This window comes from Carassius auratus, chromosome 29, assembly GCF_003368295.1.
Source record: "Carassius auratus strain Wakin chromosome 29, ASM336829v1, whole genome shotgun sequence".
Lineage (NCBI taxonomy): Eukaryota > Metazoa > Chordata > Actinopteri > Cypriniformes > Cyprinidae > Carassius > Carassius auratus.
The window spans coordinates 1,720,113-1,745,517 of NC_039271.1; the positions used below are offsets into that span (position 1 = coordinate 1,720,113).

General features: G+C 34.9%; 1 protein-coding gene across 1 annotated transcript in view; it reads right to left on the reverse strand.

Moving 5' to 3' along the window:
* LOC113047822 (short transient receptor potential channel 3-like) overlaps positions 1-25,405 on the reverse strand; it is a 41,737-nt gene that overhangs the window by 15,299 nt on the left and 1,033 nt on the right. Inside the window, exons 2-8 of the mRNA XM_026209144.1 lie at positions 20,179-20,944; positions 18,973-19,023; positions 15,580-15,765; positions 8,953-9,117; positions 6,382-6,598; positions 2,171-2,404; positions 1,733-1,997 (exon numbers count right to left, since the gene is read on the reverse strand). Coding sequence (XP_026064929.1) covers positions 1,733-1,997; positions 2,171-2,404; positions 6,382-6,598; positions 8,953-9,117; positions 15,580-15,765; positions 18,973-19,023; positions 20,179-20,944 — 1,884 coding nt within the window. The remainder of the gene's footprint in view (positions 1-1,732; positions 1,998-2,170; positions 2,405-6,381; positions 6,599-8,952; positions 9,118-15,579; positions 15,766-18,972; positions 19,024-20,178; positions 20,945-25,405) is intronic.

A 25,405-nucleotide genomic window follows, 5' to 3' on the forward strand; every position in this document is an offset into this window, starting at 1 on the left:
TACCTTGTCTCAGAGGACCACCAGGACAAGACCACAGGAAACAGATGATTCTTCTGCAAAATCTGACTTTGCTGCAGCCTGGAATTGAACTACTGGTTTCGTCTGGTCAGAGGAGAACTGGCCCCTGACTGAGCTTGGTTTCTCACAAGGTTTTTTCTCTATTCTGTCACTGATGGAGTTGTGGTTCCTTTCCTTGTCGCCTTTGGCTTGCTTAGTTGGGGACACTTAATTTACAGCGATATCGTTGACTTGATTGCAAATGATTGCACAGATACTATCTAAATTGAACTGAGCTTAATTATGACATCACTGAATTCAATGATGAACTGCCTTTTACTGTAATTTTGACAGTGACACTGTTTTCCTAATTAAATGTTGTTCAGTTGCTTTGACACAAAATCTTTTTTGTTTAAAGCGCTATATAAATAAAGGTGACTTGACTTGATTTGACAAATAATACACATGGGTCGAAACAAGTTATTTTTTCATCAATAATCAAAGCTAGATTGCTGATTTAATAAAAAATACATATATTATAGCCTATATTATACCCTTAATATTATTTTTAAATAATTAATCAATGCCTGTTTGTCATGTATAATACAACAACCAATCATGATCTGACACAAGAAGTTCAAATTTCATCGGACAATGTGAAGTGGAGCAGTAATTTTCCGTTCTTATTCATAATTGAGTTGAAAATTGGACAGACAAACTTTGTGGAACAATCTGGATCTGCGGTTTATCTAATTTTATAAATCAAACTCCATTACTAAGAAAATAGATGCTAACTGACTACAAAGCACTGCACAAAACCTTGCAGCACCAAAAGTCACATTAATGGTAAGTAGTGTTCAGTTCACTTTATGAGTGCACTAAATGAGTACTTATGAATACTGATACATTAATGATACACCTTTTACTATTTCATGAAACTATCATAGTTAATGAAGCCCAAATGCAACCTACAGGCCTATTGTTTGAATATTATATTTTAAAAAAAATTATAATTACGCAGCATTATGACATTTTCCTATGCTCATCAAACCTGCATCAATTTAATTAAAAATACAGAAAACCTTAATATTGTGAAATATTATTACAATTTAAAAGAATGATTTTTATTTGAATGTACTTCAAATTATTGTTTATTTCTGTGATGCAAAACTGAATTTTCACGAGTCATTACTCCAGCCTTCAGCGTCATCTTGAGAAAATGCTGATTTATTACAGTCTTGGAAACATTTGTGCTGCTTTATTTATTTATTGGAGCCTATTAATAATAATAATTTAAATAATAAAAATGAAGTTTTTTTTAGCAGAAAATCAGAATATTACAAAGATTTCTGAAAGTGACACTGAAGACTGGAGAAATGATGCAAAAAAAAAAAAAAAATCGGCTTTAAAAATCACAGGAATAAATGGCATTTTAAAACATATTCAAATAGAAAGCAGTTATTTTAAATAGTAAACATATTTCACAATATTACTGCTTTAGCTGTATTTGGACCAAATAAATATATATCTATATATATATATATTGCCACTATTTTACATCTGAGCCCCTGCCCCTGATGAACTCTCTGCATGTCCCTTGGAAAACTTGAGCTAAAATATATAAACCTGGTTAACTCAACTTGTGTATTTAAAAATATGTAGTTATGCACATCTCTAATTATACATATCTTAATATTTTCCTCAAAATACATTGCAGTGCGTGCTTGTCACTCACGTGGTGAAGGCGGGGTTAACCTTTGCCCCCAGGTAGTAGGAGTAGAGGATGAACATGCCAATCATGAATGCGAGGAAGACCATGATGAAGAGGACCATGAACTTGAAGATGTCCTTCACCGTCCGTCCCAGTGAGATTTGCAGTGGGCCGAAGCTCTCATTGGCCGGCAGGATGTAGGCGATGCGAGAGAAGCTCAGGACCACAGCGATGGCGTACAGACCCTCAGAGATCAGCTGAGGATCCGATGGAACCCACTTGTCTCTCGCTAAAAGAACAGGAAATTACATGTGTAGAAAGGAAGTATCAGGTAGTTAGCTGCCTCTGAATGACTCAATATTAGCTAAACTAGTGTTTATTCACAGGTGGCCAGTGTTATTTCAGTATCACTGATATACCTTTATCATTTTGAGTCTTAGCAGTGCTCAGATTCTGTCTCACCGTATGTGAAATATTTGATGTCCGGTGGCAGCATGACCATTGAGAGGTCTGGAGCATCGATCTTCTCATCCACATACTTCTGGGCTTTCATGGCCTGCAGGAAGGCGAAAAAACGGGCAGTGAATGCTGCAATGAAGATGGAGAGCATCCCGAAATCCAGCAGATTCCAGAGCTGCATGACATATTCCCTCGGACCCTCCGTCCAGAGCTCCTTACACTCCGACCACATCATTCCTGCAGAAAACAGAAGCGTTCTGGAGGTCAACACAACAGGAGATTATACCTTTATTGTATGTAATTTGGTTGAAAACAGAAATAAGCTTATTTTTAATAAATAATTCTCCATTGGCATATTGATTAAATAAATTTTGCGATTTGAAAAAATTGTAAATCTATAATTTATTTACTAAAAACCTATAAAATGTTACAAATTCTGAAGTGAACTCTTGTCATGTGTTTTCATATGAGATATATAAGGACAAAAGGGATGAGGAAGAGATAATGAGATAGAGAATTAGACTAGAATTAGAATAAAGAGCCTAAGGAGAACACAGTCTGATAGGAAAATTAAGATGGAGCCTCAGTGAATGCTGCTAAAATAATGAGGTATATTTGAATTATATTTTTAATTTTAAGTTAGAAAGATACCAAAGGAAATCCAAGTAATGAAAATACTTCACTCAATTCACTCACACTGAAAGCATGGTGGGATTTAAAGGAAATTTTAATCTCCAATACTAAATGCTTTATTTCAGCAGGAACCATACGAATCAGTGAGAACAGCAGCAGGAGGTTGTGTTGAAGGAAGAAGGTCAGAGTTTCAGGTTCAGAGAGTCATACTGAGCCCTCAACCGTCACCACAATATACTGAACCTTCACACACACAGTTCCCCAATGTTATACTTATATAAGCATTGTAATCACTGTCTGGACACACATTCTAAACACACAGTTTTTGAATGAACTTTCTGGTCAATGAAAGTTCTAAAAACACTCTATAAACACATTTTCTGAACACTTATTCTGATTGCACACTTGGAATGAACATTCCAAACACATTTTGAATGCACTGTGAACAAACATTCTAAAAACACACTAAGGGCCCTATTTTAACAATCTAAATGCATAGTTTAAAGCGCACAGCGCAGGTGCACTCAGTGCGTGTCCATATCCACCATTGCTATTTTAACGACAAAAATGGAGGATGAGGATGATGACCAACCATTTTAATGACGGAAAAATGGTTGGTGTGCCAGGGCACATGGTCTACACGCGTTGTCCCTATTCTGTTAATGAGTAATGAGTGTTTTTTGGACGTAATGTGCAATAAACCAATCAGAGTCTCATCTTCCATTCCCTTTAAAGCTGCAGTAGGGAACTTTTGACGCTCTAGCGGTTAATAAACAGAACTGCTTGCGTCTTGCGGAAGAACATTGTAGCCGGAACTACTTCTCTCTGTTTATGTCTATGAAGAATCACAAAGGTACTGGGTTACTCTGCCGCGGTATCCCCGAAGCAATCTAAAATAGTCCGAATATAAACACTTATTATAGGTGCACCCTAGTGATTCAGGACAAGCCAAAAACACAGTTTGGAAAATGGATTCATGGTGTACTCGCTTATTATGTTCATTTTTCTACATTTTGAACACAAACTAAGTTATGGACCGCAGCTCTGATTGGTTGTTTTTTACTGGGAGCGCATGACTTTCTGCAAATGGCAATAGGACCACTGGGAGGAGCCAGAGGAGCTTGATTTTTTCCACAGATTATCTGTCTCATATTCTACTGTCAGGACATAATGACAGGTTTAACAAATATGTAAAAAATATTTTTTTTTTACAAAAGTTCCCTACAGCACCTTTAAGAGTCAATTTGCTATTTACATGGCGGAATTTGGCAAACACAAAGATAGATAGCGTCTCTGAGATGAAACAGAGCTGCTTGTGTATGAGCAAATAGATTAGCCTAATTCTGATACATGCGATGACTATCCATTATGACATGTAGGCATTTATATATATATATAATATTTATATATATATATATATATATATATATATATATATATATATATATATATATATATATAATTAACATGTTTGTGTGCGGCTGTGCGTCCATGTGTTTAATAAGCAGCGTGTACACTCTTTAAATAACAAAGAAAAAACATTGCGCCAGACTTTAGACCAGGTTTGAGTTGGTCTATGGCACAGTCTATTTTCAGCTCCTTAAAATATGAACATGCCTCTTTTTTAGACCAGCACGCCCATGGGAGCAAAAATGAGCGCAAATGTATTTGCTAATTAAACAACATGGCGCTGGACAGGAAAGTGCGAACAGCGCCGGACTGAAACTAGCAAACACACTTGCGCGGCGCCTTGCATCGCATTGTGCCGGGTGTATTATAGGGCCCTAAGAATTAACATTCTGAAAACACAGTATAACCAAACACTCTGAATGCACATGCTCTTTAATATGTGACACATCACCTCATCAATTATAAACAATGTTTAAATGACTAAACTTGTAAAAATTGTAAATAAATAAAGGTTTTCAAATGTTTCTTAAACTAAAAAATTTAATTATCCATAGCCGAAAAACTAAACAATAATAATAATAATTTTAAGCTTTGCGTACACTACATGACTCAAAGCTTACAGTGTGTATATGTTTTTTTTTTTTTTTTTAAGTCACACTGCTAATGGACTTCACACATGCTTGATGGTTTTGAACACAAGCACATTTAGGATGCCTTTTGCACTTTAATATTTCAAAGGTGTTGTCACTGACTGAAAACCCGTCTATCTGTCACTATCCAGGTGGAAGCCAAGCAACACTTCTGGATTTTTGCACCATGTAAGCAAACTCTAAAGCAAAGTCGCATGGTGTCATGCATTATTAAAAGACATTGCTGCAATAGCACATCATATTTGGTGACGCTGACTCAATATTCAACTCAATTTCAAACCTAGAAAAAAGAAAAAGAAAAAACAAAATAAAAACTATTAATCACCTCTTAAAATGAAAAATAACAGATGCAAACATCACATGGCATGCAACATGTATCAGCATAATCTAATGCGTTTCCCCAGCATCTTGCCCCGGTTGAAACAGCGAAACATTTTCATACATCAAATGTAATGTGGTGCACTCAGCATGTGTGAACCCTCTGAACCACAAACAGAATGGGGAAATGTTCTAAACCCAATATAATCTGCGGTTCACCCTCTCAGTGATGCATTGCCTGCAAAAAGCCTTTCATTAGAGCCTTTCTCAATGCGACAGTGATGAATGAACATGCCTCATTTTAAATGATTCAAGAATAAAATGCTGAATGGTGATTGTTTGCTTGTTTTGTGTGCTTTTTTTTTTTGAGTTCCTTGAAACGTCCTCAGAGATAAGCTACACACTAACTCACGTTTCCAAAAAGAACTAACTAAATAAATATAGCGTCACATGTGCTTTCAACATTGATAATAAGATAATTTCTTGAGCAGCAAAACAGCATATCAGAATGATTTCTGAAGCATCATGTGAGAGTAATGATGCTGAACATTTTAAAATATATTTAAACAGAAAAAGGTTACTTTAAATTTTAATAATAATGTACAATTTTAGTAAACTTATTTTTTGTACATTTCACTTGTGACACAAAAAAATAGTGATATATACAATAAGGTTTTAGCACACTACTTGCTGGTAATTGCATTTTGTTAATGGAAAAAATACTGTAATGCTACTGTTATAAACTGTTATAAACATGACTACTTTCAGAAAGTTACTACCCAGCACTAAATAAAAAATGGAAATGAGTGTTTAAGAAACCACATTTCCATTCAGTGCAGAGAAGACTGGCTCTAATCCACTCAAACTCTTTATCAGTCTCATCAGGTCGAACCATTGACAGGTTCATTGATCATCCTGCTTTGGTCCTGAAGTGAGGAACTCTATTTCTGACAGTGCAGGGAACAAACCTTTTAGTCTCTTGAATAATTGTCCCATGCTACTAAACACTGGCAATTTTATCCATGAAAGAACAACCACAAATGAGATCTCTTCAGTCTCTCAATTGCTTCTCCTTGACAGTAATGAAATGAAATTCTCATCAAGCAAATCTCTTTTGGTCTAAATGCTAGTTGTGCAAAGGGATCATGTAGTACTGAGATCATATAAATTAAATAATACTGATTGCAAATGTTGGTGCATTACCTGCTACCCAGATCATGATTAGTATTTCTGTCCAGGAGAACTGTGTGGTCTTGACTCTGAAGATCTGGAGTGGGTAGTCAGTGACTGTGACGTTGGGAAGGGTGGTGATGCCTTCAAACCGATCGGACGCATTGAACACCAGCAGACACAGGAAGATGATAAAAGAGGCCGCATGAGCTACAAACTTCATAAAAGGACTGCGCAATATTTTACCAAGCTGAAAAAAAAGAAGAAGAAGAAGAAAAAAAAATGGAAAAGGTCAACAAATATATTCAATAACAAGCACATTATTCTCATTATACTGGAAAATCAATTGAAAAATTTACTTTGACACAATTTTCACTAAGCAATTGCTAGTTAATTGCACAAATAATGTCAAGGAATTGGCAAGTAACACAATGAATTAAATGTGACATTTTAAATAGAAATACTTTTTAATAAAATTTAATAATAATACAATAATATTTGTGTTCTTTTAAACTTGAATCTTAATGCATGAATCTTAAACATGATAGATACAGAAGATAGCAGTTATTTTATTATTAGAGATACTATTATAGTTTTTATAAATATTTTAAATCAGTTTTTATGTTTATATTTTCTGTTTTAATTTTAAAGTTTTAGTTATTTTTGTTGTTATCTTTTTTCAGTATAATGCATGTCTCTATAGTTTTTAATTAATTTAATTTTAGATATTTTTGCACATCTAGTAAACTAAATTAATATAAAAATATATACATATTATACATATAATTTATATAATATATATACATTTAATTGTAGTTAATGTTTATTTTATTTCAAGTAACACAAAACGTTTTTAATGGTTTTGTGAAAAAATTACTAGACAGAAAAATACAGACTGTTATAGCACCAATTCAAAAGTAGCTGTGTATTCCAACAAAATAAGTTTTTTTTTTTTTTTCTTTGTGAATTATGAATTGCAAATGTGTCACCATATTACCCGGCTTAAAGCTAAAACCATAAAAATAAAAACCTTTTATCAAGGAAATAGTTCTCATTTTTCATTTAGTTTAACCTGATGTATTAAATAACTAACCTAAAATTATTAACTTCAGGTTTTTAAAATAGTCTTAATTTAAATTGTATTTTTAGGTAACTATAATAACCATCATAGCAACAAATGTGACTTCACAAAGATCACATATACAAAGAAAATATGACTTAAACTATATTAATAAAAATAGGTGTGTCTAAACTGGTACTGTATAGGACCCAGACTTTAATATTTTTTTTACTATTGTGCTATTTTTAACGATGGAAAAATAGTTGGTGCACCCAAAATGGGTTGTCCCTATTTTCTTAATGAGTAATGGGTATATATATATTTATATATACAGGTGCTGGTCATATAATTAGAATATCAGCAAAAAGTTGATTTCTTTCACTAATTCCTTTCATAAAAAGTGAAACTTGTATATTATATTTATTCATTACACACAGACTGATATATTTCAAAGTTTATTTCTTTTAATTTTTATGTTTATAACTGACAACTAAAGAAAATTCCAAATTCAGTATCTCATTCAAAATTTGAATATTGTGAATAGGTTTATTATTATTATTATTATTATTGATATTGAAGACACCTGGTGCCACACTCTAATCAGCTAATTAAATTAAAACACCTGCAAAGGCCTTTAAATGGTATCTCAGTCTAGTTATGTAGTCTACATAATCATGGGGAAGACCGCTGACCTGACAGCTGTCCAAAAGACAACCACTGACACCTTGCACAAGGAGGGCAAGACACAAAAGGTCACTGCAAAAGATCGACTCCATACATAAACTTATAGACAAATTAAGTCATAAGACTGAAAAAAGAGGTTAAAATCAGATCAGACCAAGAAGTATTATGCTCTGGCTAAGCATTTCTGCTCATTTTTGTTACATTTTTATATAATTGTAATGTTTTGTGTAACAAAGTGCTTTCTGTGTTCAGGTTTGAATGTAGTAATAATAATGCAAAAAAAAACAAAAAACAAAAAAACACTTCAAATCATCATCAACAACAACAACAACAACAAAAAATCTTTACAAAAAGTAGTCTTTGAGAATGTCTTAATATACATTTAAACCCACAACCTAATAAAAGTAAACAATTATGTATAAAAACAACTAGGGAATTAACAAGCCTCTCTATGGAGTCCTATTCAGGAATCTAGTGGTTACACCAGGACATTACAGGTTTTTTTGCTCTCACCAGGAGGTGCTATTCTGTCTTAAAAATTTTGATTTTAAAGGCCTAGTCTCTATTTTAATCTGAAAAACTGCATTAATTAAATTTTTTTATAAAAAATTAGAAAAAAAGACTATTTTCAGTTGAATTTTTTAAACATAATTATTGCATTAATATTTATTAGTAACATGAAATTCTCTCTTAATACAAAAGAAAAAGAGAAAAATATGTATTATTGAACAAAAATAAATTAGATTAGAAGAATTTTAGAAGAAAAAAAACATTTCAGGTGTTTTCACTTCACTTTTGACTGTGAAGACCATGAGTGTGACTCTCAAATGAGGAGCGCACAAGGGTTAAATGTGACTTACCTTACTGCACGGGGCAAACCAATACCCCACAGCTAGCAGAGGGAGTCCCAGAGCCACCACCAAAACCACCAGACACTTGACTGCAGTGGTTTGCTCCCGAAGACCAGACAGATTCTCATACCAAATGGTCAGCAACTGCTGCTGACAGTTTGGATGAGCCACAAACTGAAGAAACAGAGACAGATTCATGGTTTTATTAATTTGAGGTAGTAAGAATTATGGTAGCACTTTACTTGATGCCTGCATATATAATGCATATTTATTTATAATGTGCATTGTAGGATATTATATCTTTTCATGTATAATTAGAACAAAAGTTAAAATGCATTATAATATGAAAATACTGAAATTGGTTGTTTGTGTTTTGAGGCTGTATACTTTTGTGGGCAATGAATAGATAAGCATCATAATGTACTATCTGTGTTTACAATAATTCATGAGCTCAAACAATGCATTATAATGTGCATTATTTACAAGGCACGAGTAGCGTAATGCATTAAATGCATTAAATGCACATGTAACTATAACTATATGTATATATATATATATATATATATATATATATATATATATATATATATATATATATATATATTGTAAAAACTTGAAATTCATTTATAATAAACTTTTCATTATTTGAAATAAAATAAAAAAAACTATTCCCTTATTTTATTTCAGCTAGTTGCAAAGAAAACATTTCTCACTAGTTTCTCTACTTAGTTTAACTTGATGTGCTTCAACTAAAAAAAAATAAATAAAAAAAACAGCATAAAACTGCATTAAAAAACCTTACAAAAAGTAAAATGAAATGGCACCCATTTTTTTTTTTTAAGAAAATTGTTTTACCTGTAAGAGAGTTAATGAGAAGTTTTAGAACCAAAGTTCACCAAAACCCTCTTCTTTCAATGCCAGTGTCAGAGAATTCAACACGTTTTTTTGTGGGCCATGTACACACAAATGCCACCTTCTGCGTGCCTGCCATTCTCTATTAAGGTAGTAGGTTAATTAATGTGAGTCCTGAGAGAATAACAGGTGTTAATTTCATGGTTGTCCTATAAATCCCTAACTGCCATAAATTTTGAGTCTCAGAAAAAATTACTTGAAAATACATCCACATAATTATATGAAAGAATCTGAACTCAGGATGAGAGAACAGCTATGAATAACAGACCAAAATTTGAGAGAGAGAGAGAGAGAGAGAAAGAAAGAGGGAGAGAGAGAGAGAAAGAAAGAGGGAGAGAACGACATATCTTACAACAGGGACAATCAGATTTAGTACTTGTGGTTTCATTTAATCCATATTTAGCAGTGGGGAACCGTCAGGGCCCTCTAGGTCCTCAGAGAGTTGTTGTGTAAATGAATAGGCAAAGCACATAAAAAGTTTCCCGTTTGTGTCCGAAAACGTTGTTGTCATGCCCTTGGACTGTTTTGTGTGTGTTTTCCTCCCTATGTGCTCCCTCGTCTCTCCGGCTCTGCTCTTGTGCTTGGCTCCTCCTACTCCAAGAAATCCCCCCCCCCCTCCCCCATCTCCTCCCTGGTTCCTCCATCCTTCATAACTGCCCTTGACTCTGAGTCTTTTCCCATTCCCACAACCCCCCGAAGAGGGTAGGGGGAGAGGGCCAAGATTTAAAAGTCACGGTTCGCTACTGCTTTATTAATATTTTATATACATTCTCATTCTGTTGAGAGAAAACAATCTGAGATCAACATTCTTGGAACGTCTTGTTATTTGCACTTAAAAAACGTTTTTGTAAACTTTAAATAATGTTGTAATCACAAGAAAAAAAGTGGACATGTCAACATTTTAGAAACATACGTTTTAGAAGACATTATAAAAAAATACTGTAATATACTGTACATGCATGAATAATCTTAGACACTAGTTAGTTTTTGAGGTTGTGCAGCAGTCTAAAAAAGGAGATAAATGAAGTGACGTACTGGACAAAAGTGATGTGCACTGCATGAGAGAAATGTTAAGAGAACCAGAAGCTGTTCCTCAAGGACGTAAAGGGCTCTCTGGGGCAGTTTGAGTCATGATTGCATTGTGAGTTGGTTGGCATCACCAGCAGACAGATATAAAGCTGTGCACCCGGATCAGATTGGTGCTTCTCCAGGCTGTTGAGGAAGCTCATGGGTGTAACCTGAGAGGAAGACCCTTCAGGAACCTGTTCAAGGGCATATCACCTCTGTTTGGATTACCTCCAAGTAACATTTACTCATCAGCAGAAAAGCCAAACTCCAGCGGCTGTTCTCGACAAAACCAATGGATTCCACGCATACCAGGAGACAGTGAATGATCTCAGGCCATCTACCAAAATCAAAACCATGCTACATGACCTTGCTGTGACATTATTCAGGAAACAGCAGCAGTATCAGTTAAAGCACATGGGCTAATACAACATTTAAGGGAATAGGAGTGAAAATTTTAGTAGATTTTTAGAGAAATATAAAATCAATATAAATTATATGTATTAATTTTTTTATGTAGATTGAATGATAGCACATAAATATTAAAACACCAATATGTATTATTTTAATAAATTATTATTAATGTAATGATTAAATATTACCTCTATATCTACATGTGTATATTATGTAATACTATTTTAAAATATTATTAACATTTATGTATGGTTGGTAGGGTGTTTTATGTGAACATTTCAGAAACTAAGTATATTTTTACAAGAAATATTTATAAAAAAAGTAATATTTTTATTAGAAACTGTCCAGATCATTAGATGGAGTGCCCATAAACTTCAGTAGAGGGCACTCCACTCAGGACCATTCCACCCATCAATCACCAGATTTCATTTGGAAACTAGCACCTCTCATACTGTTGTACCACACCCGAACTACATTCCCTATGAGTCACTGCATCACAATCACCCTGCCACACCTGCACCTCATTCATCAGCCAATTTCCTTGCCACACCTTCACCTCATTTACGCACACATAAAAGCAGCACACTCACTCTCACTCACATGCAAAGTCTTGTTTAGCCAGTCTGACATTTCTGAGAGTTTTTCCCCTGTGTTTGTTATTACTGTGTTTTGACCTTTGGACTGTGTATTCCGGCTCTGATTCTCCGCTGCCTGTCCCGATATCTGCTTGTTTTCTGGTTATGATTCTGGTTATCCCTGACACACCTGACGCCATTCCTGATCTCTGCCTGTATGACCATTCTGTTTAATAAATGCTGCATATGGATCCGAACGCCTCTGACTCCTCGTTACAGAAACAATAAATCTGAATTATATATATTATTTTAATCAGTTATTATTTCTATAATGTGTGAATTGTACAGCTAATATTTCTATATTTGAGTATTATATATAAAATATTTTAAAATATCCTTCAATTTACATATGGTTGCTAGGATGATTTGGTTGGTTGTTAGAGTAATTTGGGTGGTTGCTGGGAGTAAAGATTGTAAAGTGGTTGCTAGGGTGTCATGTTTGGTTGCTAGGTCGCTGCTTACTATCTCTAAATAAAAATCACAAGCCTCTCCTTGATAATACAAATAAAATATTAACATATTTTTAAATGTATTACTACCATTAAATACCGTTTAAATTATTAAAGAATATTTGAATATTATATCTAAGTGATCTCCATTCAAATATTTGTATGATACTATTTAAAATGATTATATATGTTTACATTTCATATTTTATGAGAGAGAGTCCAAAATTTAGCACTTCCTCAGCACAGTCTCAGACATTTAGACTTTAGCAGACAACAGCGTTCTCTACAAGAGAGAGAAAGACGTGTTTGACACTGATCGTTGTGCTGTAATGAGCCGGTTTGTTTCTGCAGGCCACACTCATTCACTCAGTGCTGAGGATCAGATGGTTCTCGCTGTAGCTCTAGGGCAGCTCTTTACTAATGACAGGACAGAACGGGCCGCCGCGGGCCACAGATCCTGCACTCATGATGATCGTGGAGAAGACAGGCACAGTTTAGTGAATTACAATAATGTCTGTGATGCTTCTCTGGGGATTTCTATTTAGGCTCAGTTAGACAGAGTGCCAGAATTAAGTGTGATGCTGTCTGATTGAATGCAACACAATATACGTGCTAGAACAAATCATTGTGATGTAAAATATGTGAGATGACATTTTATCCTAATATAACACTCTGATATTATATTACAATGTAGTATTTGAAATATTACAATGTAAATATGATATTACATATAATAATATTTAATATATTAATAAAAAACTTTCTATGTGATGTTTACATAGGCTACTATTGGAATATAGTATATCATCATGGTAGTACTGGTAGTGTTTTTGTTGTTTATTATACTGTAATAAACAACTGTAGTCTGTATACTGTAGTCACCTAAAGTGTGCAGATAATACATTAATGTATGTAGTACATTAAATATGCTAAATAAATTACTTAGAGAACGTTGTGTCCTAACATTTATGTAACTTCATACCCCCTTCCCCCACACACACGTTTCAATTCAGTTCAATTTTAAGTAGTGTTTTATTGCCATTATTGAATATTAATAACAAAACAACTATATATCTCAAAAATAATATAAAAAGGAACTGTTTAAAATGTATTTGAAGCTAATAAAATGCATGGTTTCTTTTTAGGCCTTTACAAACAAATATAATAAATATTGAAATATTGATATTTTTGGTCCACGCCATTGTTTTTATAGCCGAGCATGCCAGAAAGAAAGACATAGAATGAGAATAAAATGAGCAAAATGTGAAATGTGCAAAATGCTCGTAGTTATTGCACATAATAACACTCAGGCCCTTCTGTAAAAATTGCAACCGGCCTACTGTGGTTTGCTTTGAAGAATGTATTGACTGCAATATGCTTGAACCAAACAAATATTTCTTGTTTGAAGTGACAATACAAGCAGCAAGCTGAGCCATTCACATCGCTGAAAGTAAACAATCGCCCACCGCATGACTTTTAATCTAACTGGCTGCACTTCTCACGCATGAAAAAGCACACAGCAACCGCTGAATTAATCATCGTAATGTGGACGGTTGACTCTAAACTCATTTCCTAACACAACCCAGAGCCTCACACTCCACGTCCTCCTGGGAGCGTTTAGGGCTCTTGAAATCTCATCTTTAAATGACACTTTATGTCAGGGTGGCTGCGTGACGCTCGAGCTGTTAGCCTGATTAACGCTTCGTCGGATTGCATCCCTGACAGTGTGTTTGTGTGCTTGAGAGAAATGGACGACGTGTGTGTCTGGTGATTAAACGAAACTAAGTTGGCATGGAGGATTATTCACACTTTTACAATAAAATACATGTGATTAATTGCGGTCCTCTTTATCTGCTTCTCTCTGCTTCTTGTCATTCCATTCCCAGTGAAAATCCAAAGCATCCTTCACCCAAATATCCCAGTCAATGTAAATCTAAGCAGCTTTAACAAATGCCAATCCCCAGCAATCCTAAATAACATTTTAGCATATAAGCTTTTCATAAACACTAATCACAAGGTGATTTTATAACTACAGCCCCAGCTATAACTCCAGCGATGCATACTGTGGTCAGCTGTGTTGTTAGTATGAAAGCAAGAGATTCATCCATTTATACATCATTAGATTTGCTTTGAGCATTTTCCTATCGATTATCTCTGAATAAACATTCTGCTACGCCATTTCTGTCAGAAATCATATTGACAATTAGCCTTGTTTTCTTGCGTAACTGTAAAATAAATAATCTAAAAAACAATTGTGCACAGATGAGCTACTGCAACAGAATAAACGAAAAAATAAAATAAAATAGCAACAACAACAAAAACATCATAGGTTTGGAATAATTAAGATTTTTCTTTTCTTTTTTTTTTATATTTAACTCTCTTTTGCTCACCAAAGCTGCAATTATTTTTTATATAAAAAAAGTGAAATATAATTTCAATTTTAATGCATATAATCTATATTAGAATAATTTGCAACTTGAATTTATTTGTTATTAATTCCTGTGATGGCAAGCCTGGATTTGTAAAGAAAAATGTTGGAATATTTCAATTTAAGCCAAGATGAGACTGGTTTTCCTTTGCTACACAAAGGAAACTTTGCTTCCTTTGCTCCTATAAACAAAACGTGGTTCTCATGAAATATGGTTCTATGCCTATTATTAATTATTAATCTATTATTATTAATCTTATTATGGTTTATCTTTACATTACAAATACAAATATTTTTCTTACACAAATGCTTCGATTTGCTTCAGAAGGCCTTTATTTACCTCCCAGAGTGTTTGCGACACTTTTTATGATGGATGGATGCAGTTTATTGTACTTCTATCGGACTACTGCAGTGGTTCCCAATCCTGGTCCTGGAGAACCCCCAACATTGCACATTTTTGTTGTCTCTCTTATCACATTTGTGGTCTTGGAGTAATCACTAATGAGCTGATGAGTTGAATCAGGTGTGTTTGAATAGGGAGACATCTCAAATATGCAGTGTTGGGGGTTCTCCAGGACCAGGAATGGGAGCCACTGGACTACTGAATATAACCAAATATTCAAAAATAAAAATAAAACGTTTGACTAGTTGTGTAAATACAACATATTTTTCTTGTTTTCCAAACAAACATCCCTAAAAGTCCAGTGTACCCCATCATTAGAGAGACACTTGCCTTCTTAACCTCGTATTTAATTGCCAGTTTGACTCGACTGAGCAGGGAGCGATGATGCTGGCCTTCCTCGAGCTCGGCGGATATATCTCCATTCAAGATGGCCTCCACCTCCTCCGTGTCCCTGCACAGATCCAAAACGCCAACCACAAAGTCTTTACACTGCATAGACAGCTTCCTGTAGTCATTCTGTAGAGAAGGAGAGAAAGAGCAGAGAAGGTTTGTTTGAACACTGTAGAACAGGAGCTCACGGTCTACAGGGGCCTTTCAGGTGAAACGCTTGTCAGGCTTGAACAACCACTGCAACGTCTGACTCAAGGGCAGCAGCAGGAGAATCCATCAGACTCCAAACACAACACCATTCAGCCCTAATAGTTATCGTGGAAAGAGAACATTTTGCAAAGATCTGTTTTCCAAAGGGGGAGTTTATGATTGTAATGATTGTGATATTTACAGAACCACTGCAATTATCTTTGAAAGCAATATTCTGTTCTGTTCCTAGAAAACGTGTTTGTCCTTGAATAGGAAATCTTTCAGGTCAGTGGCTGCTCTCCTGTTTGGTATCGAAACATTACTGTCATTACACAACAAACATTTTTAGCTGGTGAGCGACAAAACCTGATGTGATCCCAACAACATTTGTACATTTGTATTATTGTCGTTTCATTATATAATAAGATAGCAACTCAAGTTTCTGGATCTGCAGGTGTCGAATGCTGCAGGATCTTTTTCTCTGCATTAACATCAAAATGTTCTTCATCATGTTTGAAGTGTTAGTGTGTTCAGTGGATGTATGTTCACACATATTACACAGATGTCCACTGAGAGGAATCACTGAGAATTACATTAATCATCAAAATAAACCACTAACCAAAAACAAACACTTAACTTTGTCACTTGAAGGCTTCATTCCATCAGTTAATCTTGTGAAGTGAAAAGTTGCATGTTTCTATGTAATAAATAAACGATCCACCTCTATCCAGAATATTACTTTCTCCAGTGGAAAAAGTTGCCTTGTCCGAAACAGAAAGAGAAATATGCACAGATGAAGCACAGTAAACAAGCCAAAACCAAAACATTTTTGAACAAATGTGTTGCTGGATTTGATATGGGAGGACAGCAGGATATGGATTTTTCTAAGGTGCATTATTATGGATTATGGACTCATATTTTGGCCAGAATTAACAGTTTGAAGTAAGCCATAATAATTGATTTTTTTTCTTACAAACACGCAGCTTTTCGGGTCCACTTTAAATATTTTGCATTGTTAGAAAACTCTGTGTAGCAGAAAAGAGCATACATAATCGTAAAATGCATCACAACAACAGAAAATGGTAAGCTATAGTCAACATTAAATCAAAATTCTCCCTATATTTGCTTCTGTTACACTGGGCTCAATGTAAATGACTTAGAGATACATATTATTTCACAGTAAGAATTAACATTTCATTAAAATCCAATCAATTAAATAGTCTACAAGTGCAGACACACAGCAGTGAGAAGTGAACACACACCCGGAGCAGTGGGCAGCTATAGATCCAGCGCCCGGGAGTAGTTGGGGGTTCAGTGCCTTGCTCAAAGGCACTTCAGCCATGGGTATTGAGGGTGGAAGAGAGCACTGTTTATTCACTCCCTCCACCTACAACTCCTGCCAGCACAGAGACTCAAACCAGCAACCTTCTGGGTAACTAGTCCGGCTCTCTAACCATTAGACCACAGCTGCACCTTTACCATGAGGAAAAGTCAATACTTCACTTGTTAACCTCAGATACACTCAACTCATGATGCCAAATGGTTCTTTGCTTCATTTAAAAACATTATTGACAGTATTGAATAAGCATAATCAAACAGAGCGTGGTCCTCCACAGGGTTCACTTGATAGTCATCAGGTAGACGTCATATCAGTGTGATCTCCCAGCATGCAGCGCTGCTGAGGTTCTGTTTAAAACATTACATGCTGTGTGCTTTATTGTTCTCTGTGGGAGAATATTATACCTTCTCACACCACCAGGATGTGAACAAACCTCTTATCAGTACGAGAAAAGCAATGTTACTGAGCATATGCTGCAGTATATGAGAATCAGACACCAGGCATTATGACGGCTATCATCGCAAGTATGATGGGTGTACAATAGTTGCATGTGATGACGTGACGTTTATTTGCTCAATAAGACAAAATGTAAAAATATACACCAAGAACTTAGCAATATTTAGGTGAATCTCACAGAAATGTCCAGGTCATATTTCACTCCAAAATCAAAAATAAATAACATTTTATAATTAGGATATTATAATTAACTACGGTATATAACTAAATCTATCTATCTATCTATCTATCTATCTATCTATCATAGATAGATAGATTTATATATATATATATATATATATATATATACATTCTCATATATTAAAATTAGTGTAAAGTTATCCGACTTTTATGATGATTTAAATCAAATTATAGATAACTAACATGATGTGTGTATATATATATATATATATATATATATATATATATATATGAAGAGTTCAGATGCAAAAGCCTCTAAATGCCATCTGAAATTTTCAGCTAAAATTAGGATTTTTATCAAGCTCCTATGCTTAGGTTAAGTCATTTTACTTTAAATGCAGATCCTTTTCCAGGTTATGAAAGTGAAATAACTGAACATAAATATAGGAGCCTGATAAAAATCCTAATTTTAGATGAAAATTTCAGATGGCACTTAGAGGCTTTTGCATCTGAACTCTTCATATATACATACATATATATATATATATATATATATATATATATATATATATATATATATATATATATATATATATATATATATATATATATATATATATATATATATATATATTAATATTACAACAACAGAGATTTGCATTACAGTAAGGAGGCGTGTTTAGCTGCAAGAAAATGTCACAATGCAAAAAAAAAAAAAAAAAATAAATAAATAAATCTTATGGTTCTACAAAATGTCTTAATTTTCTTAAAATATATTATTTTGAATTTCATTTGAAAAATTTTGCGTTTTGTGAGATTCATACATTTATGCATTATTATATATTTTTTTCTTTGTGCATAAGTGAACTTTGAAAGCATAAATGAGTTTGCAGCTTAATAAAAAAAACAACAAATGATTCATTCTTAAATAAAAGGATCTTGAACAGAGCTGAAGAGAGAGATCAGTTTATCTGGAGTCAATCTCTGGCTCTGCACTACACTGAACATGTCTCACGCTTCTGCTGCTGCAAAAACTGATAGCAATTCAGCAATTCGATTGTCCAGACAAGCAGACAGGCCAGCCTTGACATAAAAGCTGAATCAGCAAGCATGACAATCAGTTACTGTTAGTCTGAGTTATTGAATATTATGTAGTCGAACATATTTACCAGAAAGAAGCCATTGTGCTGCGACGTCTCTTTATTACGGTTCTTTTTATCCTGTTGACGGCAGCAGCACACACAAACAGACACACACGTAACAGAAGTTAAAATGCAGTTAAAATGGACATAAATGTTAAGATAAGTGAAGCAAACGTAGGACGAACTCTGATTCTGTGAGAGTTTGGGATGGAGAAGGAAATTTAACGACAACAACAAAAATGCAATAAAATGCAGCTTGCAACTGGCCACATTCACACAGGTAATAAGACAAACTAAAATGACTCAGTCCAGAAAGGGCTTTGAATGATTTATATATTGAACCTGATTAAAATCACAAATATTTTGTGACTATTTTTGACTGATTCATCATAACCAACTCAAAAGAGTCGTTTGTTTACAAATCAGACATCACGGTTCATGCTGTGTCACTTTAAAGATGTGATTAATGCAACCAGATACACTGATAAATTACACAAAATGTTTATTTATCACAGTACGACTCCTATATAATTTTTTATTTTATCATTATATATTTTTTTTTTTTGTTAAGTGAAATAATTAAGATTAATTCACTCTTATATTAAAATTAGCTCCCTAAACTAAGCAGTGCACACATGGCCAGTAAAAACCATTCTGCAAAATATTTAAAGGAAAATAAAGAGTCAAAACATTTACAAATACATTTAAATAAAAAGTGTTTAAAGAAAAAAAAAACATATGGGGCAAGCTTAAAAATACAATTACAGCCCAGTCTCACAAATGAGTTAAAGATCATTTTGTAAATCTTTTTGACTGATTCATCAAAACCAAGTGATTTTTTCATGAATCAGACATGTGTTTATTGCTTCATCACTTCAAAGATGTGATTAACTAACGCAATCTGAGAAAAATTCATGACAAAACTGCATTTTAAATTTTTTTTCCCGACATTATTTTACATTGTTGCTTCAGGTGTGAATCAGGGCTCCTGTTTTATTTTTATATGGAATGCAGTACAATAATGCAGTACATGCATTATTTCTATATGCACTTTAATCATTTAGTTGATTAATTCGCTCTTATATTTAAAATCGGTTGCGACTCCCAATATTTGCAGTGTGCATGTGGCCAATAAAAACACTTATGCAAATCAAATTAAAACATTCAAAAGACATGTTATTAAAACAAAAACAAACGCATGGTAATCCAGTTCCACAATGGTGGCAATACTACCTTAAACTCTTTTTCGATGTTGGCGAGTTTGACGAGTTCGTTGCTCAGCTCCAGCGCGGTTAGTACTGGGTCTTCGCTGGACAGAGAGAGATACGCCGGACTGGCCAGTCCACGATAAGCATTTATCCTGGACCGCGAGTGGCTGAACGAGTCCTTCCTCTGCTTCTCTGTGCAGTCAGCGCATTTGCAGAAGTAGTCGTGCGGTCTCTCGATCTTGGCGCCCTTCATCAGCAGCATGTGTACCACCTCGTATTTCTGGCAGTGGGCGGCCAGGATGATAGGCGTGATATCGGGCGAGAAACGTGTGCCGTCCTCGTCGTACGAGTAAAAGTCGTCGTCTTGCAACTCACAGGGGCTGCGGGTGAGTCGTTCGCCGCTCGCAAAAGACGGATGTCCCAGCAGGGCCTCTACAATACGCACGTAACCTTTAGAAATGGCCAGCAGGAGTGCGTCCCCGACACGGGCCAGGTTGTCTCTCCGCAGGAGCAGCTCGGTGACTTCCAGGTGTTCATTGCCAACGGCCAACTGTAGGCCGTTCTGTCCCATGTAGTCGACGCAGTTCACATTGAGCGTGGGTGATTCTTCCAGCATTTTCCGGACCACCGGGATGTTGCCGTACTCTGCCGCATCCAAAAAGCGTTCTTCCTCTGCCGTGAGGCTGCTGCCACGGTCGTTGAACATGAACGCCGGTCCACGAATTGCCTGTCGCCGGCCCTTTTCTCGTGGTAGGGTCATCCTGCGATGGGGGAAAGTATCCAAAGATTTTCTGCAGTTGAAAAAGAAGGATTTTTACTTTGTGAACATTAGTCAAGCTCATCCAAGGGGAAGTGACTTTCTATGCACTTGGCTGCCTGATTATATCTCACGCCTTTGACAAATATCCAACAAGTTGACTTTCTCACTGAGAGCTGACAAGTGGTGTATCATCAGGGATGTGATCCCACAGGGACATGAAGGTGATTCGGGACGGATGGTCCTGCTGAAGGTGAAATCACCCTCTGGCTTTTAATAGCTTTTTAATGAAACGCAACAGATGCCATATTCAGACAACAGGTGAGTGTCTTGTTTGAGTGACGTCTGTTCTCAACTAAAGCTGACTCACATTTAGTGAGTCAATGGATAATACTTTTAACAATGTTAATATATAATATAACAAACTCTTGAGATGCACAATTACTCAGCATTATTAAAAACTTTTTCTTGCCAAAACAGAGATAGACAGCATTGCGACTAATATAACACACTTAATACTAGCATCTTGTTTGTTGAGTTGTTGTTTTAAATCAATTAATTTGCGATCGTGCTGGCATTCGGGAAAGCAATACTCTTATATTTACTCTTAAATACTCTTTTTGCTTCAGACATTTATTCTATTCAAACTTAAGTGCCCTGCGAAGTGGACATCACAGGATATTCCCCCATGATTCCAGTAAGAAGTGAACATATATATTAAAATTGCACTGTAGTGTGTGAGACGTGAATTTAAATTGTATTTATTTACTGAGGTATATTTTGCCACATTTTGAATGTTCTAAAGTGAAGTAAACATATTTACCCTGCTCGGGGAGTGGGGAGCAATGAACATTGTGTTGGGACCATGTTATTATTTGAATTATGTGTGTTAAAGAGAAACAGAGCTGAGGAGCGTGAGGACTGGAATGGTGAGCGTGATTTTACCAGTTACAACATGTTCCTGGATCAACATCCTCATTGCTCCTGGAACAACATTCCAATTAACCAATCAGGATTGAGGGATAACTTTTCAGGAAATATCTGTTTTAGGCTTATGATCAGGGTTAGGTGTGTCTACGCCCTTGTTAATCAGCTATCATTTCACACTGTTTTTAGGAATAAATTATGGGTAGGGTTAGGTTTAAGGGTAGGGATTGGGTTTAGTCTATATTTTTGGACAGCAATGCTGATCCAGGTTCAACAAAAGACATTGAGCCAGGAAAATGTATTTTGCAAAATAATGGTGACCGGACAGGAATTGATAACTGCACGTAGCCTGGGCGATTTCTCTTTAAAAGCCTGTCTGCCCTTCTAAGCAAATGGCTTTTGGACAGGTTTAAAATCACCAGTAAATTGCCACACCAGCATCAGTAACAATGCAGCTATCATCACATTATCCTTGTTCTGCTCGAGATTCTGGCGCCGCTTTAAAACGTACGTGTATCCCGAATCCCGAGGCATAACATCAACATAAATAAATGAGCAATTTGTTCCGCTTTCAATTCAAAATAAAATATTGCAGCAAATACAGTTTATTTACTTTTCAAAATTCTGTTTTATTCATTATTTTATAAATAAATCCAGCGGGCCGGATTGGACACCTCTGTGGGATGTTATTGGCCTGCGGCACGATCTTAGTGCTGCGTTTGATACTGTTGATCACACTATCTTGGTTTCTCGTCTTAAGAAATATGTAGGATATCCAAGAAGTGGCTCTTTAATGGTTGAAGTTGTAATTATCAACTAGAAGCTTTGCAGTAAATGTTGGGGAATTTTTATCGTCTTCGGCTCCTCTCTTCTGTGGTGTCCCGCATGGGTCTATTCTTGCTCCGCTACTTTTCTCTTTATATATGGTCCCTTTGGGGTCCATTTTAAAGAAGAATAATGTTTCATTTAACTGTTATGCAGACGATACGCAGATCTATTTACCATTACAACAGAAAAATAAGAATGCTCTAACTCCTATTTTAGAATGTTTAAATGACATAAAAGCCTTGATGTCCTTAAATTTCGTACAATTTAATGAAAATAAAACAGAGATTATTATTTTTGGTGAGAGTGAGAGTGTTAATCTTGGACCTCTGGTCTCGTACAATAAGATGGCGGTAAAAAATATGGGTGTTTTATTTGGCAAAGTTTTAAATTTGATAAGCAAATAAATGCTGTCATTAAATCCAGCTTTTTCCACTTGAGACTTCTGGCTTAAGATATTTCTCTCTATTAAATATCTTGAGAAAGATCTAGATCTAGAGCAGCTCCAACTTTATTTACATTTAAAACTTGGTTAAAAATGTATTTATTATCTCAGGCTTTTAATTCAAAGGGGCATTGAAAAGTGTCACTGAACTTTTTTTTTTTACTCTGAATTTATTGTTATTGTTTTTCTTTCTTTCTTTCCTTGGGCAGCAGCTGTTAATTAATGTGTGCTTTATAGGTGAAATAAACAGATTAGTAAATAAGGTTTGTGAGAATGAGTTTGTTTAAGGGCTGAATTTATAGTCTGAAGTGAGATGGACCCGGTCTCCACTGCAGGATTTACTTGAGCAGGGAAATTCATTTCACACAGCCCGGGTCCCTGGAGCTTCAGAAGCCCACATCACCAGAGGCCACAGAGGAGGGGAAGCATTCAACTCGAAACTCTCCATGCAAGTCACTTCTACCATGCCAATTCAATAAACGCAAAGAGCTCAGCCTTCCCTGAAACCCCTGGACTCTAGCGAACACAGAACATGATTTGAATCTGCTCTGGACTGAGGTATGAATTAATTAAGTTAAACTTCCTAATGCATATGTAGTAAGCAACATTTTTTGAAACTCTTGCATCTGAGATTTGTTAACATGTTATTGATTTTGCAGATGTTTTTATCCTTCATTCAATGTATTTATTTCACCAGTAATCCCTGATAATGATTTTTACAAAATAAAATACTTTTAATTTATTTTGTTATTTTAACATTTAACAGTGGACATATAATGTGGAAAACCTTTTACTGAATTAGTAAAAAAAAAACAAAAAAAAACAAAAAAAAAAGTAATATGGTCCACAAAACATTTCAGCATTCATATAAAAAAGTGTTTAATCTCATAACCCAGCTAGCAATTTTTTGGTTCCAATAACGTTCATAGAACATTGGTTTCTTATTCCCGGAATGTTCCCAGAATATGGACTTTTCAATGTTTGTATCTGGTTAGCCAGGAATTTATGGAATTGGCTATTTCTTTATGGAAGGTTTACAGAACTAGACTGAACAGAGAATGTTCAGTATCAAAATCTTGAATGGTCACATTTGGATTCATCAATGGTCCTGTTTGATATACATATATCATTCATTCTCTAATTACTAAAGTGACTAGAAATTTATTTTTGGGTTAAAAACACATTCATAGATGTGTGGATGAGGAAGCAGAAAATATATGCTGAAGCTATTTCTACTCCTCTCATTAAAACACCTTCCCCATTACCGTGAAAAATGGATCGATTGGCATGAATTTTGCAGTTCGTTGTTAATCAGGTGCAAAAGTGAAAGTTTAAACATGCTTAAAATGTGAAAACCTGCCTGAGATGTATATATACACGTTCATCATCACACAGCAATTCTTCACAAAGACATGAATAATCAAGAAGACTGAGGAAGGCTATCTGTCATTCTGCAGGCCGCAGCTCTATTTATTCAGAAAGAACATTGTGTCTTTGAAATGCAGACAACTGAGGGTATTTCAGAGTCTGGACAGCATGTGCACTGCACATCCACCGCTAATGAGATGCATCAGTCACACAAATGGTCGTTTTGAGTGATGTATTGAAAGACCATTTCCAGTTCTGAATTAATTATCATGTATATCCTGAAAAGCAACGTCAGCATTGAGGGTATAAATCAGGATGTGAATTGACAGGCATTGTACTTCTTCATTAGTGGCCGCATTTTACTAGACTTTCACCCCTGTACTCAACTTTACAATATTTGTGCTACAGACATGACAGTACCTCAAACCATGGTCTATACTTTTCTTATTGATCAGACTTGTGATTTTTGCCTGATGGATGAACAAATGTGTGAAAAAAACCCAATATAAATTATTTTAATGACAAAAAAATTTAACGTATATATGTATAAATAATTTCCAAATATAGCTTGCATTTAATTTGATGTACTAAAATAACCAAACTGGATTAAAAATGATTTTTTTTTTTTTTTTTGGAAAATATTTTAAAAACAAACATGAACTACTAAGCATGAAAAAAAAGAAAACACTGCAAAAGAAAACACTTTTTCATGAAAAAATAATTGTAATTTATTTTGTTATTTTAACGTTCAGCAGTGGGCACATCATGTGGAAATATGAATTATATATATATATATATATATATATATAATTATTATTATTATTATTATTATTTTATTTATTTATTTTTTGGAAATATCCTGTTTTTATAAGACAGGGCATTCTTTTTATGGTGGAAATGACATTTGACACATTTTTGGAAGAAAATGGC